At 37.6% G+C, this 14,379-nt stretch overlaps 1 protein-coding gene across 1 annotated transcript; it reads right to left on the bottom strand.

The window, feature by feature from the left end:
- Window positions 1-1,918: 1,918 nt before the first annotated feature.
- Window positions 1,919-13,525, bottom strand: LOC121321283 (melatonin receptor type 1B-like). The gene is made up of 2 exons (XM_041260183.1): window positions 13,333-13,525; window positions 1,919-3,041 (listed from the first exon to the last, which is right to left on the bottom strand). Exons 1-2 carry the CDS (start codon window positions 13,523-13,525, stop codon window positions 2,170-2,172), a joined length of 1,065 nt encoding a protein of 354 aa, XP_041116117.1. The 3' UTR covers window positions 1,919-2,169.
- Window positions 13,526-14,379: the final 854 nt, after the last annotated feature.

Raw genomic sequence — 14,379 nt, 5'->3', positions numbered from 1 at the left:
GACATAAAGGCATACACCAATAATACCACTATATTATAGAGTTCTTCATTCTTTTCACAGGAATTACCTGCTCTATTTACACGGCAACATTATTGTGATATTCTATTACTTGAAATACAGCATTAAAGATTAAATGTTGCTGCTGCCGTATGGTACCTAATCCATTCCTAGGCTGTGTACCACTTCCTGTTTCCAATCTCCTTGGTAACAGTGTGCAATATAATTTGTTATAGACCAGTATTTAACTTTTGTGTAGACGAGGTAAGTCCAGTAGACTCACCCTTCACAGTGTTTATGAATTTATGGATGAAGTAATTCTTCAAAAAAATATCTATTTTCCATGTAACTTTGAAAATTGCACCAGTGTGATAGATGGGCTTCAATTGATGTCAAGTGTCAGGTGTGGCAAATTGACACTGAAAAACAGGTTTGCACCGGAAAGAACTGAAAAGCTAGGATGCCAAGAAGAACACTTCTGCAGGCCATGACATTTCTGTAACACAGTCTGTGCCACATCTCGGGAGATGTAAAAAATATCCTGAATAAGCATATTTTGTCTGCCTTTTTATCCTTAACAGTACAAAATATATCAGTTTTCAAAACATTTTAAACTAATAATAATAATAATAATAATAATAATAATAATAATAATAATAAAAACATATTTTAATTGTATGCATTATTGAACACCCTGTGACTTTAAACATTCTCATTACTTACTGTTTCTGCATCTGGCCCTGTGTATGATCTACTTCTGTGGTGGTGGTGGTGATGGTTGAGTTCAAATAAAACACTCTGTTCTACACTGTTGTGGGGTTATGAACATTTATTTTTCAGTTGAGATTTGAAAATCTAAATAAAATGACCTTGGTCAGGAGTATTTTGGGGGTGTCAGTCAGCAAACCAGTTCCTAAACATATATTTTTTAGGCCCAAGGGACAGTATACTGCAAAAGCAAACACATATAAAAGAATAAAAAAGATATAGCATTTACAACACATAGATGCCACATTCAGTGCAGCCAATTTCCATGAAACAACTTCAAGTGGTTTAAAGGCTTTTTTATTGTGCTTTTCTGAAGTCAGAATAAGGTGATTACAGTAACCTCAAAATATACTTTTAATAAAATACATTCCACATGCAAAAAGTGTGGATGTTACATGTTAGTGTTTTCTGTGTTAAACAAGTTATGCTTAATTTACAATTTTGTTACTAAAATCAATAATTTTTTTTACAAAAACCTCTTCAGTGTCTTCACTACACTTCTTCAAGAATATACGTGCCCCCTTCAGTGCATAATTCATTAGTTTAGACCAGTGACTTTAGTGATTTTAGTGCAGAATTTAAATACAGGCTGTATAAATGCTGACATTAATACTTTAACAATTTTCATAGAGCATGTAATATAAACTTTAATAAAATGACACATTGTGGATAGATGCTATTTTTATGTGGTGTGAAGCTAAAACCTTCACTGTTTGAGCTGAATGGATATTTTCTCCAAAATGAATGAACGTTTGGAACCACTCGATTTGAATTTGGTTTTGTTACACAAATCATCACAATAGACATATGGAATTTATTTATTTTTTGTAATTAAGAAATCGACAACTTATCATCCACTGCCTTCACCTATTAACCTGTGTTGCGTTTGAACTCTTTCACCCTCCCTCGTGTACTGGTCTTTGTCTTAAAGGTACAAGCCCTAATTAAAGGGTTGGGAATAAATAGTTATTCAATTATATGCGTTTTTCAGTTTTCCGCTCTGATAACCCTCACCACTACCACGACCACAAATTATCACAGATAGTTATTGTATTGTACATGATGAAAATGAAAAGCAAACGAAAGCCAAACGAGTCATTTGCCCCAATGAATGACCAACTAACTACATACTTCTTGTATGAATTATATATATATATTTTAATAAACTTGGTTATCAGAATGTTGTTGCTTTTAGATTAAATGTATTGCTTCAGCAGCAGAAATAGGCAACCTGAGGTGCATGTAAGGATATGATACATGATCATAATATATTACATTGTGAATGGCACTCCAATATTTCTTAAAATGAAACCCATGTTTTTTCAGTTTGCTTTGCTACTTACAATATACTCCTTTTTGCATCTGTACCGGAAGTGCATGACTACCACACCAGACATAGTATTATTACACGCTGTTGCATTTCACTCGAGTGTTGTTGTTGTTCAAAGCTGGGGAAGGCTTGCTTTTCATCCCGTCTGTTCCTCCTTTAGATGTCTCCTGGAAGAAGAGCCGTGGCTTCCACAGTGACATAATAATGCGCTTATACTCCTTCCTGAAATTCTGATTGAGCAGTCCGTAGATTATTGCATTAAGGCAACTGTTAAAATAAGCCATGAAATAACTTACAACAAACAGCCACACCGGGATTTTTGGTGCTATCTCCTTTGGATTGATAGCCACTGCAAGTCCAATAAAGTTCAGAGGAGCCCAGCAAATGGCAAAGAGCACAAAAACCACAAACATAGTTAAAAAGTTTCTAATGTCACTGGGTTTCACTCTGGGCTTGACTTCACTCCTGGCCTTCCTTCTAACTTGAATCACTAAGATCCATATCCTTAGATAACAGAAAGTTACAACCGTAATGGGTACCAAGAAATGGATTACCACTACAGCAATAGTGTATGACGAACTCACTGTCTGAGCAAAAGTGCAAGAGTAGACCCGAGAGTCATACTGAAGGGACCCGACAAAAAAATTTGGCACAATGGCAACTATCGTCAACACCCAAATCAGTAACACAAAGAGCAGGGTGTTTCTGTAGCTGTAAAGTTTATCGTAGGCAAAGCTGTGGCAGATGTAGCAGTATCTGTTTATTGCTATACCAGCGATGTTGAAGATGGAGCCGATCACACTCAAGCCCATTAAGAAGCCACTCACTTTACACTGGATATCCCCCAAGGCCCATCCATCGTGGAAAATAGCAAACAGCACAAGAGGGTATGGGTAGAATGCCACCACTAGATCAGCGAAAGCCAGGCTCACAACAAATACATTGCCTGTGAGAGAGAAACAAATATGTTTTAACATTTAACTTACAGAACATTCAGGTAAGGTTAAAAAAAGGGTACATACTTAAGACACCTGTATTTTCTTGTGAAAACGGAAATATTTAGCATAATTATCTCGTGAAAACGTTTGTTAAAAATGTTTTGTTTTTGCTCTGCATGACAGGCCTACACTTCCGTTATAATGCTTTGCTTTCATGAAACATTTATAAAGTGTTATTGAAAAGCCACTGTTTAAATATGTACAAAGTCAATAAAAAGCTATCTGAGATGCAATGTGTTCATTACACTTGGGCATTTGCTAGTGCATTGCAACTTTGCTGTTGCTGTTTATGCCTACAAGTGGGTCACTGTTAAATCAATGCCATTTCAGAACTGGGACAACCAGTGTTGCTCTCTTGGGCCGAGTCCTGTCAGGCAGTTTCAGAGCGAGTTAAATGTAGCACTTCACTCCTGAATCATTTAAAATGCTGATGTAAACTGAGGGAATTTTAGAAGTGTTGAACATGAATGTAAATCATGTGTCAGTGAGAAAACATTTTCCTAGAATATATTTAGGGCTTCTGTTTTTCGGAATTTATTAATTGTATTTTTCGGTGCTTATTTTTTGCTATTTTCAAGCTTTATGTGAATCGTGTTTTGGTTTTTTTTTGGGGGGACTTTCGGTTTTGATATACTGTATGACATTAGTGTTTTTGGTTACTTTACAAAATGCTTGAGCGCTTTTTTTTCTGTCAAAATATGTATAGTAGCAACTCAAAAGTACTTGCACACTTAAGTTGTACCTTCTTTCCTCTGCTGTTTTCCACGACGAAATCCCTATGGTCACAGGTACATTTTTCTGGGGTTTTTGTGTGTAGGCATTTTTGTAAATTTTGCCACAATTCTGCTTTAAATCCTCTGTATCTTAACTATAATACAGCTTTAAATACCACTAACAAGCCTCCATCCTGATTGTAATCTCATTTTAAATAGGAATGTAGGAATGTGCAGTCACTCAGTAGTTGGGGCGGGTTTAAAGTATTCAGAAAGAATCAATGATAGATGCAAGTCAGAAAGGCGGGACATTGCCCAGCAGCACTGGGAAATGTATTTATTATTATTTTTGTAGTAGGTTTTATTTTTTAAATGAAAAAGGGTAAAGTCAGCATGTATTGATTAACCATTTCCACAGTTTTCTGGTGCTTTCCGGTATTTATTGGCTATTCAACGATTTTATTTTTTGTATCAGGGGTGTTTTATTGGGTTTTATCGGTTACCGAAAATCAGAAGCCCCAAATATTTTCAATGAATATATTGTGGGAACAGCAACGCGAATGGAGGGGCGCTGGTTTAAAAATGGAAGCACACAGGCAGGAACAAATTCCACACAACTGCAGTCCAAGGGTTTACAATAGAGATGAATGGGAGCCAGATGGTGAAGTGGGTTAATGCCAAATCTGGTCACAAGTGAATGACTTTGGCATATTCACTGTGCCAAAGGGTGGGACAAAACACATTAAAAATAGACCATGTTTGTTCTAAACCTGTTCAGCACTAAACAATATCCAAAATGTCAAGAATATGACAAGACACTGCAATACATATATAGTTGGTAAAAAGTTGAAATTATCTCTAAACGTTATTTAGAAATTTAAACTATAGGGGGTATTTTCTTTTCTTATTCAACACCACATGTCAAATGAAAGTGTTTCTGTCTTCCAGGCTGGTTTGTGACAGTCATTTTTCACTGGTGACCTCAAAAAGCCTTTACAGAAGATGTTAAAGAACTGTACAGTACAATCCTTTCGTGGGGATTGTAGGTTATCAGAGTCAAAACTCCATGTAACAATAATGTTGGGCACACTGTTCCCATATGAACTGTCTTTACTGGCAGACTTTATGATGACTTTAGGCAGTGTAAGACTGGTTAAATCATTTAGTTTTTTTTAATCCCACATGCTCAGCGTTCTTGCCATCTAGGCCAGTTATCATTTGTCACAGAGGTATTTCAAAGGATCCTGCTAAATAGCAAGACAGCATCAATAAGAATGATTGTTATCACCAGATATGTGGTTATACCATTCTGTTTAAGAATGCATTACATGCAAAATGTGGTTTTACGCAGCAAAAAAAAAAAAAGGTTTTATATCAAACAGGAATACTATAAAAAGAACTCCTAAAATAATACATCACCTCAGAGCTACGGAAAGCAATGAGATTTCTACAAGCCCTCTTGCAAAATGACAGGGGCCATAAAAATGAAGAAAAATGAAATAAAATGTACAAAATACAACACGGTTGTTCATGGTTAAGTATAATCAGTTACAGTTGATAACAAAGATAAGAATAATATCATCAATGGCAATATCAATAAGATCATGGTATTACACACAGCAAGGGTGAAACGCATTAATAATTAATTTTGTTTTTTGTCGTAAATCACATTCATATGAATTCATGTCAGGGGGTTTTGTAATGATATACAAACAATGATATACTAAGGTCAATAAAACCATCTACATAAGCCCCACAAGTGATGTCTTACCAAGCACAACAGCAGGCTTTGCTGAGGTGGAGAGGGACAATGCTCTGCAATTCATTAAAGCTGTCCCCAGTAAAGTGCTATAAAATAAATCACTATACCACTTTAACTCATGGGATTTTGTAATCAGTAAAACCCATTTCAAATGTTTAACTGCACATGGGGTGATCAGTTGCCACTGCTGAATAGCAATCTTCCTGTCAACATCTTCCCCTGATAACTGCCTGAAAGTGGGTCATTTTAAGTTAACTGCACTTCTATAGAGAACATTTTGGCAACCCCGGTTTCAATACTGCCCTGAAGCCACTGCACTCTGCAGCCATCCCTCTTGGACTTAATTGCAAATCACCACTATCATAGGTAAAAGTGGCCCACATTGATGTTCAGATTTATATTAAACATGATTCCTGGTATAGGGTTTAATACACTCTCCCGTTGTTAGCGGCACTGTTTCATTAAAAGAATATATAGTTGTTTCATTAAAAAAAGGAACATTCACAGCTGCCATAAATAATGCTTAGCTTGATCATATCAGTTGCAAGAATTTCTGTCTGGATGGAAATAATGAGAATTAATATTCATCAAAGACCGTTGTCTCTACCCATAGTTTCCATTTCTGTGCACTACTCTTAAATGGGAAATGGGTGTGGTTGACTTTCCAGTTGATTCTATGGAAAGGCTGTTTCAGTTGTGTCCAGACTTCCTCTCAACTGGAAGAATGCATGCTCCTCTGTCTCATTGTGAATAAAACTGTATTGGACAGTACAATGTTAAGTAATTCTGGGGATCCTTTGTCAGTTGAAAATTTTAAAAAATAAACATTCCAAGTTATCTAAGCCTGTGCAAAGAAGAACTGTGATGCTATCAAGCTGGGAACCAGTTGCCTGCTTTACTGCTACAGCACCTTTAGGCAAACTTTAAAGAAATATGACAGGCAGCTTTGAGATATTTAAGGGTCACTGATACCTCATGAGCCGTGAAATGATCTGTCACTGAATAATATTTGATGTGTAGCCCTAGGTTGAAATATAACCCCCAGATATGGACAGTAGCAGACATTCAAAGGAATTATGTCATATATAGGTAGTAGTAATATTTGTACAAAGTATTTAACAAGAAGAATATTAAAAATGGGCATAGTTAGAGAATTATAGACACATACTCCTTAAGGGAAACCCATATCTTATATTAATATTTATTTAATCTTTATTTCAAAGCATAATTGACTGATTGACAGTCGTAACATGCCAGTATTCGGAGTAAAAGAAAACCACAATAAGAGTTTATTACATAACTACCCCTCGGTGAAAGCCTAATCAGATAACCCTAATGAAATTTTCCCGATGGGAGATTGCCCACATTGTCCATGCTCATTGAAAAGATACAATCATATTTTGGAAATGGGGCCATATCTATGTGTTTTTAATTAGGGTTTTTCATCAGTTTCATGTTACATTCTGTGCAATACGGCAGGAAAATAAAACAGGTCATAAAAGTAGCTTGAATGTACTGAGTCAATGAGGATATGTCATGCAAATATTGCTGCTAGGTACACTTTCAGCATAGAGGGAGACCTGCTCGCCTCTAGAAAATCTTGCAGAAACTGCAATATAATTGCAATATAATTTGGGATGTAGCCGAAAGGCATTGAGCCATGCCTGAAGCGGACGCATATGGAGTAACCCCAGCTGGAAGGCTAAATGAAGCTGCGACCATCAGACCCAGAAACTTCTGACATAACACCAAAAGCACTGTCGCCCCCTGTTGAAACAAGGATAGGCAGATTTGAATGTCAGCTACTCTGTCATCTGACAGATAGACTTGCATTGTAAGGTAGGCCAGCGGGAGTCCCAGGTAAACCGTACCTTGCACTGGAATTAAATGACTTTTGGCATCGTTGAGGGTTGACCTAGCCTTGACAGATGCTCCGTCACTACTGCCATATTGTCCACTGCCCCTTACTGTGACTGGGGACAGCTGAACCCGTAACCAAGGTAATTCAGCACCCTGATCCCCTGCAGCCACAAGGGGCTAGGGTGGCATCTAAGGCTAAGGAGAGGCCTATTGGCAGCACGGAATACTCAAAGACGCTTCTTTGAAAAGCGAAGTGGAGATATTTCCTTTACGCGGGACGAACAGGAACATGAATAAGCGTCCTTTAAGTCTGCAGTAGTAAACCGGTCACCCAGCCGGACAGACTGGAGAATGTGATGGTGTGCTTAACCGGTGTGTACGGTGGCGAGCTGCAAGTCCGCCTGAGCTGCAAGCTGTCAGGGACCCTGACGGGTCTGCTGAGGCTGAGGCACAGCCTATTGTGGGGGCTGCTTGGGGCAGCTTTGGAAGTGCCTCCGAGATCGCTATTGTGCTGGAATCCCACATCCAGCTCCTTCCAGTCATTGCGGTTAGGCCCTGCTGTTAGCTGCCATGGAAGCCTGAAGGTGGTGCCTTGGGTCATCACACAGAACCGTCTGAGTCACCTTGTGAGTATGGGTGGACACAAGCATCTCATTCTCTCCCGTACCGGAGGGGAGCATTGAGGCTATCTGCCAAGACGCCTCACGTTCTTGATGACAGCGCTCGAGCAATTCCTCTACCGCTGGTCCAAAGGTATAGTCATACAGTCTAGTATGCAGAAAACAATTTATGTCACAGAGAAAGCAATTTAATATAAAGGCTTTTATTAGGTTGGAACTACTGTACTGTACTGTATGTAATACCAGTGTGTATGTAAAATCCAGCTTTACATGGAAACAAAGGGTGTTGCTACACAATCAGTTAAACACAGTTTTAACTGTCGTTCAAATTTTATGTTGTTTAATAGGTCTGCTGAGGGGGTTATATACTGTAGGTAAATGTTTATATATAAAAGGGTTAGGGTAAGGGTAAGGGTTAGGATTAGGGTGAGGGTTAGGGTTAAAATAACCCGACAGGCATAAACTCCTGTAGTATTTTTTACAGTACAGGTTTGGTTGTGGAACAGTGTTGGCACATTTACAGCAAAGGTTTGACTTTATTAGTATACTTTTAATAAAAACTATTGCTGAAATGGCATCATGTGACCGATTATACTCTAAAAAGTCTCTTCAGCGAGCAACTGTACAAACTCATGCAACATTCTCTTCCATAAACCCATATTTTTTTCATGTCTGGAATAAACTGGCAAATGCTGCAGAGGAATTTCTTTAAACTGACATTCTGACTTTTTTTCTTCATCTTCAAAAGAATTTATTAAGAAAATAAGCCCTGTAGATTTTGTACATGTTGCTGTTGGACAATGACTATCCCATGGGTAATAATTATGTGAGCTTCAGTTCAGGAATTTTTTAACTTGTCAATGATACACTATTACCCTCAATTGTCCCTTTTTGTTTTAGATGTTTCTAATCATGATTAATGAGATGCCTGGCTGCTTGCCAGTTAGATTTAGAAAAGCTATGTATAGGTAGGCCACTCTTAATTCACCTGCAAATATAATAATTCAGTTGACAGGAAAATCTTTGCAATCATCACCAAAAGTCATGCAGACATTGTATTATGGCGATAAATCACACTTTTAAAGCAACCTTCAGTCAGTCTCAGCTACTAATAATAAAACAAGCAAGGTCAATTTGAACCTATGTCTCTTTGTAGAGTGTAGACTTATGTCTATGTCTATGTCTCTTTGTAGACTTCCTCCTCTCCATCCTCCTCCTCATTTTCAGTCTTTCTGCGGAGTCAAACTGCCTCTCGCCTATGCTGAGAGATGGAGATTGTACCAATGAAAGAGTCTGTGGTGAATTAGTGATACTAATAATAATGCAGTGTAGTTTACAGAAAACAATGGTATGTCAAAGAGAAAACAATCTAATACACATGCTTGTATCAGTGTAAAACTACAGTACAGCCAGTTAGACCCTGGATTTCCATGAAGAATAAAGCATGTTTTTTTTTTTTGTTGTGTTTGTATAATTTAAAAGAAGCAGACAGTAGGGGGCATAAAATAAAAATACTATAAAAAATGTGAAAGGATAAAGGGTTACACTTGAACCAAACAGTACAAATAAATAACATGACTTAGTATTAGAACATGGCAAGGGGGATCTAATTGAATTTCATAAGATCCAGCAACGCATAAAAACATAGTTTTGAGATTAGCATTTAAAGTTTTAATACTGTACAATCATATCACTTTATATAACTGCTCTAGCCTTTTACTAACCCAGTCCATAATGCATATGTACACATATATCCATCCATTATCATTAACTGCTTAATCCTTCACAGGGTTGCGGTGAGCTGGAGCTTAACCTGGAGACCACACACAGAGGGCAAGTTAGAATGACCAATCAACCTGCACAGCATGCCTTTGGACTGTGGGAAAAAACCAGAGTACCTGGAGAAAACCCATGCAGACATGGGGAGAACTTTCAAACTCCACACAGACAGACCCCTAGGACAGAATGAACCCAGGACTCTGGCACTGTGAGGCAGCAGCGCTAACCACTATGCCACTGTGCCACCCTGCACATATATTGCCATATTGTAATATGTTCTTGGCCACAGCTATACAATACACAACACAATCCAGTTCATGTTAAACTTCAATGTAAGTACTTATACAGTGCTTCAGTGCCACTTAATAAAAAGCAAGAATTACAGGATCCTGGGGATGTAGCAACTAATTTTCTAAAGGGTCCTGGATACAAGAGCTAGCAATCAGCAATGATACAGTTTACAAAGAAACAGGCTTATTTTTTATTAATATTTTTATAGGTTGCCATCTGGCTACTGAATTGTAGAGTGTGTGAAACTATTCATGCAGTCTAAACAAAATGATGGGTACAGATGGCTAAAACATTTACAGATACTGTAAAAAGGCCAAATGTATTAGTACGCTTTTGATGGGTACTCCTCGTGATTCGTTACCAAGAGGTTTTAAAAGTTGCCTACCTCTTATTAGCAGAAGAAAACAAACAGATTAAATATTTTGCCATGCAAATCAATGTTAGGCTATATTTAAGCACAAGCAGTCTGGCTCTGATCTTGTTTTTCACTGGTCCAAGGTAACCTGAATTCTCTTCCCAAACCCTGCACAGAGAAACCTGTGATCAGTGCCCTACTGATACTTACAGCCCTGAATAACAAAGACTGCTCAACTAACACAGCAGCCAGTGGCTTAAAATGTATCTGCATATTGTTACAGTCATAAGTGAACAGCATGCACAGTTAGCTGATTGATTTTCATAACCTTGGTTCTCAAATTGTAATTACCGTATTCATCCGAATTTAAGGCGCAGCCCAAATTTCCCACCCTCAACTTGAGGAAAAAAAATAGAAAATCAAATAGAGATGCATTTACAAAGACGCATTTACCCATATAAGAAAATAACATATGGAGGCAGTTTACAGCTGTCTGCTGTCACACAGAGCATTATAGTTATGCACTGCTTCTCATTTTCAGTTGTGATTACCCAAACACGTTTTCTGTGGCAAGTAGAAAAATACGGGGGTTTGATTAAAACTAAGCCTAATAACGAAACGCTGCTTCTGTGGAAAACAGGATGGCTTGCCCAGAGCTGAGCTGATTGGGAGGTCCTGATTGGCTGGGAGGCGTGCCCAGGGAGCCTACACCTGCTTAACACAGCAATGCCAGTTCAAGGCTACTGCACCACGGCCATAGATACACAGGCGGGCCCTGAGCGAAAGCTTTCTTTGTTTACATCAAGGAGGAGAGCGTCCGCGCTGCAGGATAACCACTATGGAACCCTTCAACTGCCAGTCAGTCACGTTGCTGTTGTGTGCATGGTCAGCCATGTCTTTTGGTGAAAATTTTAATATACGCATCACTATACTGCACTCAAATTTAAGATGCAGGCCATTTTTTAGAAGAAGAATTGGTTAAAAAAAGTGGGTGTTAAATTTGAAGGAATGTGGTATGTCAGTGTATTTAGACCAACTACTGTTAAAAAAATTGGTCTGCTCCTGATATTGTTTCCACTGCACATCAACTACAAATAAATATATGCTCAAAACTGAATAAAATGAGACTCAAGTTTCATTTCCTGCAGTTTTGTGTTTTTTGTTTGAGCAAATATATATTCCCCTGCTCTATCTAGATTTTGGCTATGCTACAGCAGGTTTTTGAAGTTGGTGTCTGCGCTCTTTCAGATAAGTAAATGTCAAGGGAATTCACAAAATCGGGGTAAATTAGTGAAGGCCGCAGTATTGTGGGAACATACTCACTGACTTTATAAACAATGGCGGATTCAGAGAAGACTTCCTGCAAGTTGCATCCATTGAAACCTCGAAGACAATAGTATAAACAGTTGCTAATAGTTTACAGCAAAATCCCTTTATCAAGCTAGAAATTAGTTTCTTTATTCACAGCTTGAAGCTGAGATTTAGACAGAAAAGAAAGAATTACTTTTAACTTGGTTCTTAGCTTACTGGATTGATTAACATGCTGCCTATACAAACCCATGTTGCTAATACCAACAACAACTGTGGCAAAAAAATACTGTTTAAATACAGAACACTGATGACAGACAGCAAAAACATTGGTCCAACAGTCAAATTAAAAACAACTGTTGCTCATTTTAAACAGTGGACCTGTTCAAAATACTTGCTATTATCAAATACATTTTCAGTTGAGTTTTTATCCGTGAAGAAATAAACAAGGTAATGGACTGTATATCGGGACACTGGGAGTAGTAGAAACTCCTGACAGGTCCGAAATGCTAAGGCTGCAGTACTGTCTTACATTGATTTCCTCGCCACACATGCACGGATTCAAACACCCAAAGGAGCGCTGGCTCTATAACTTACACAAAAGCAAACGCACCCAGTGCTTTGCTATCGAGACTTGTTAAATATTCTGTTTTAGGTATGTTTTACACGTTAGCTCGTAATAACTCAATACAATTCCTCTTAACCACGTTTCAGATAATGACAGAACTGTCTAGCTAGAAGCACACTGCTACTGGATCTGACGTGCCTAAACACGCGCATGTCTATCATTTTAAACAAGGTTAACTGGCAATTATGGACGCTCAATTTGATGCAGGTTTAAATCATTAAATTCAGTGTGTACTCACTTGTGCTAAATTTTAAAAAAAAAATACTAAAAGAAACTTAATACATTAATTAAAAGACATGTTGTTTTATTTTTATTTATTTTATTTTTTTTCGATATTTTAGCGCTATGGTGTTGCCATTCCATAACTGGAAACTGAGTAAAGCCTAAAATGTAATTCGCTTGCCCTGCATACTTCACCACCAAAGGAAGACTTTTCATAGCGTGTGTTTCAAAACTCTTTCTACCTATTTTGACGAGCTGCTTTGTTATAACCGTTTTGCTATACGCGTTCCCTGTTATGTTGTTAATGGACTTTTTCTTAATGGAATATCACAATTAAATTATTAGTAAATGACACTCATAATATCCAATATGTTAATTAATATAGTTTATCCAGACACTTTTTTGTATTTGAAGATGTTTGCATAACACATCTTGCATATATATATATATATATATATATATATATATATATATATATATATATATATATATATATATATATATATATATATACATATATATATATATATATATATATATATACACATTACACACACACACTATGTCTATTACTATTACACAAATAATCTTGAATGGAAGTGACAACTTAGACCCTTCTGAAGTGTTATTTGCTAAAACTATATAATCGTTAAAATAGTTACCTGGTAGTAGCTATAAAAAGCAGAAAATGATTTTCTTACCTGCGTTTCTAAGTTTCCTATTTCTGAGTACTGCAATAATCACCAAAAGATTGCCCAAGATATCCACAACGGTGGTGAAAATCAGCACGCTGGCCAGCGCTGTCACTGCCCAGGCAGGTCGAGAACTCCTTGCCGGGGCTTGACTTTCCCCGAGTTCCGTGGAGTTCCTAAGGACAGAAACATTGTCTGGCATCTCTAAAAACTTGGTTTCGTACGTCTGCTGTTTCCCTTTCCTATCATTGAAATATACATTCAGTGAAAATAAGAAAAAATAAATTATACTCTATAGTCGGTTGGTTGGCAAATAAAAAAGGCATACAAAGTAAAAGCAATATTAGAATGATGCTTCTCGTTCTTTGTCGTGGTAGTAGTTAGTACTTCCATGAATGGCAGGAGATTACAGGGAGCGCACAGTTTATAATATAGCGCACAGATATGCGAATCTAATACGCCAGCTTATTTTAATATTCACTATTGATCGGGTAGCTGAGAGGGCGTAGGTACTCATATGGCCACGGTTTTTTTTTAAATATAAAATTTACATAAACCGCCAGCAGTTGGAGGTGACTGTGTTTTGGCACGACATGCAGCTGGATAGGATAGTAACTTGACCTGTGCTGCTTTGTGGCACAGCCTCCTGTCTGCTTTCCATTGAGCAGCAACAGCAATTTGATGAAGCAGTTCATAGTAAATCTGATATGCGATCAGAAGTGATTCAGCAAGAGGGCTGGCTTTCATTGAGTAAAAGGGGCGCAAGATGGAGGCATTCAGGCACGCAACATTAACACAAATCTAATTAATTTACTAGAGACCTTCCTCTGCAGGAGGCAGCGATACAGGGATACACTGCAGTGTGTTTAATCACAACTTGTGCGACCACCACATAGGCAATCCATGTTTGTGTTTAATAGCAATGGCAACGCCTTTCAAATATTGTAAGGTAAGCGCAACACAGGAACGGCTCGTTTTTAAATTAATCAAATAATTGAAACTATTTATGCATGCAGGTATCTGTGCATTACTTGTTGTATAATTCATTGTTAAATA

The sequence above is a fragment of the Polyodon spathula genome, chromosome 9, assembly GCF_017654505.1.
Source record: "Polyodon spathula isolate WHYD16114869_AA chromosome 9, ASM1765450v1, whole genome shotgun sequence".
NCBI lineage: Eukaryota > Metazoa > Chordata > Actinopteri > Acipenseriformes > Polyodontidae > Polyodon > Polyodon spathula.
Note: the sequence above shows the minus strand (reverse complement) of the source record. Positions and strands in the feature narration are given on the sequence as shown.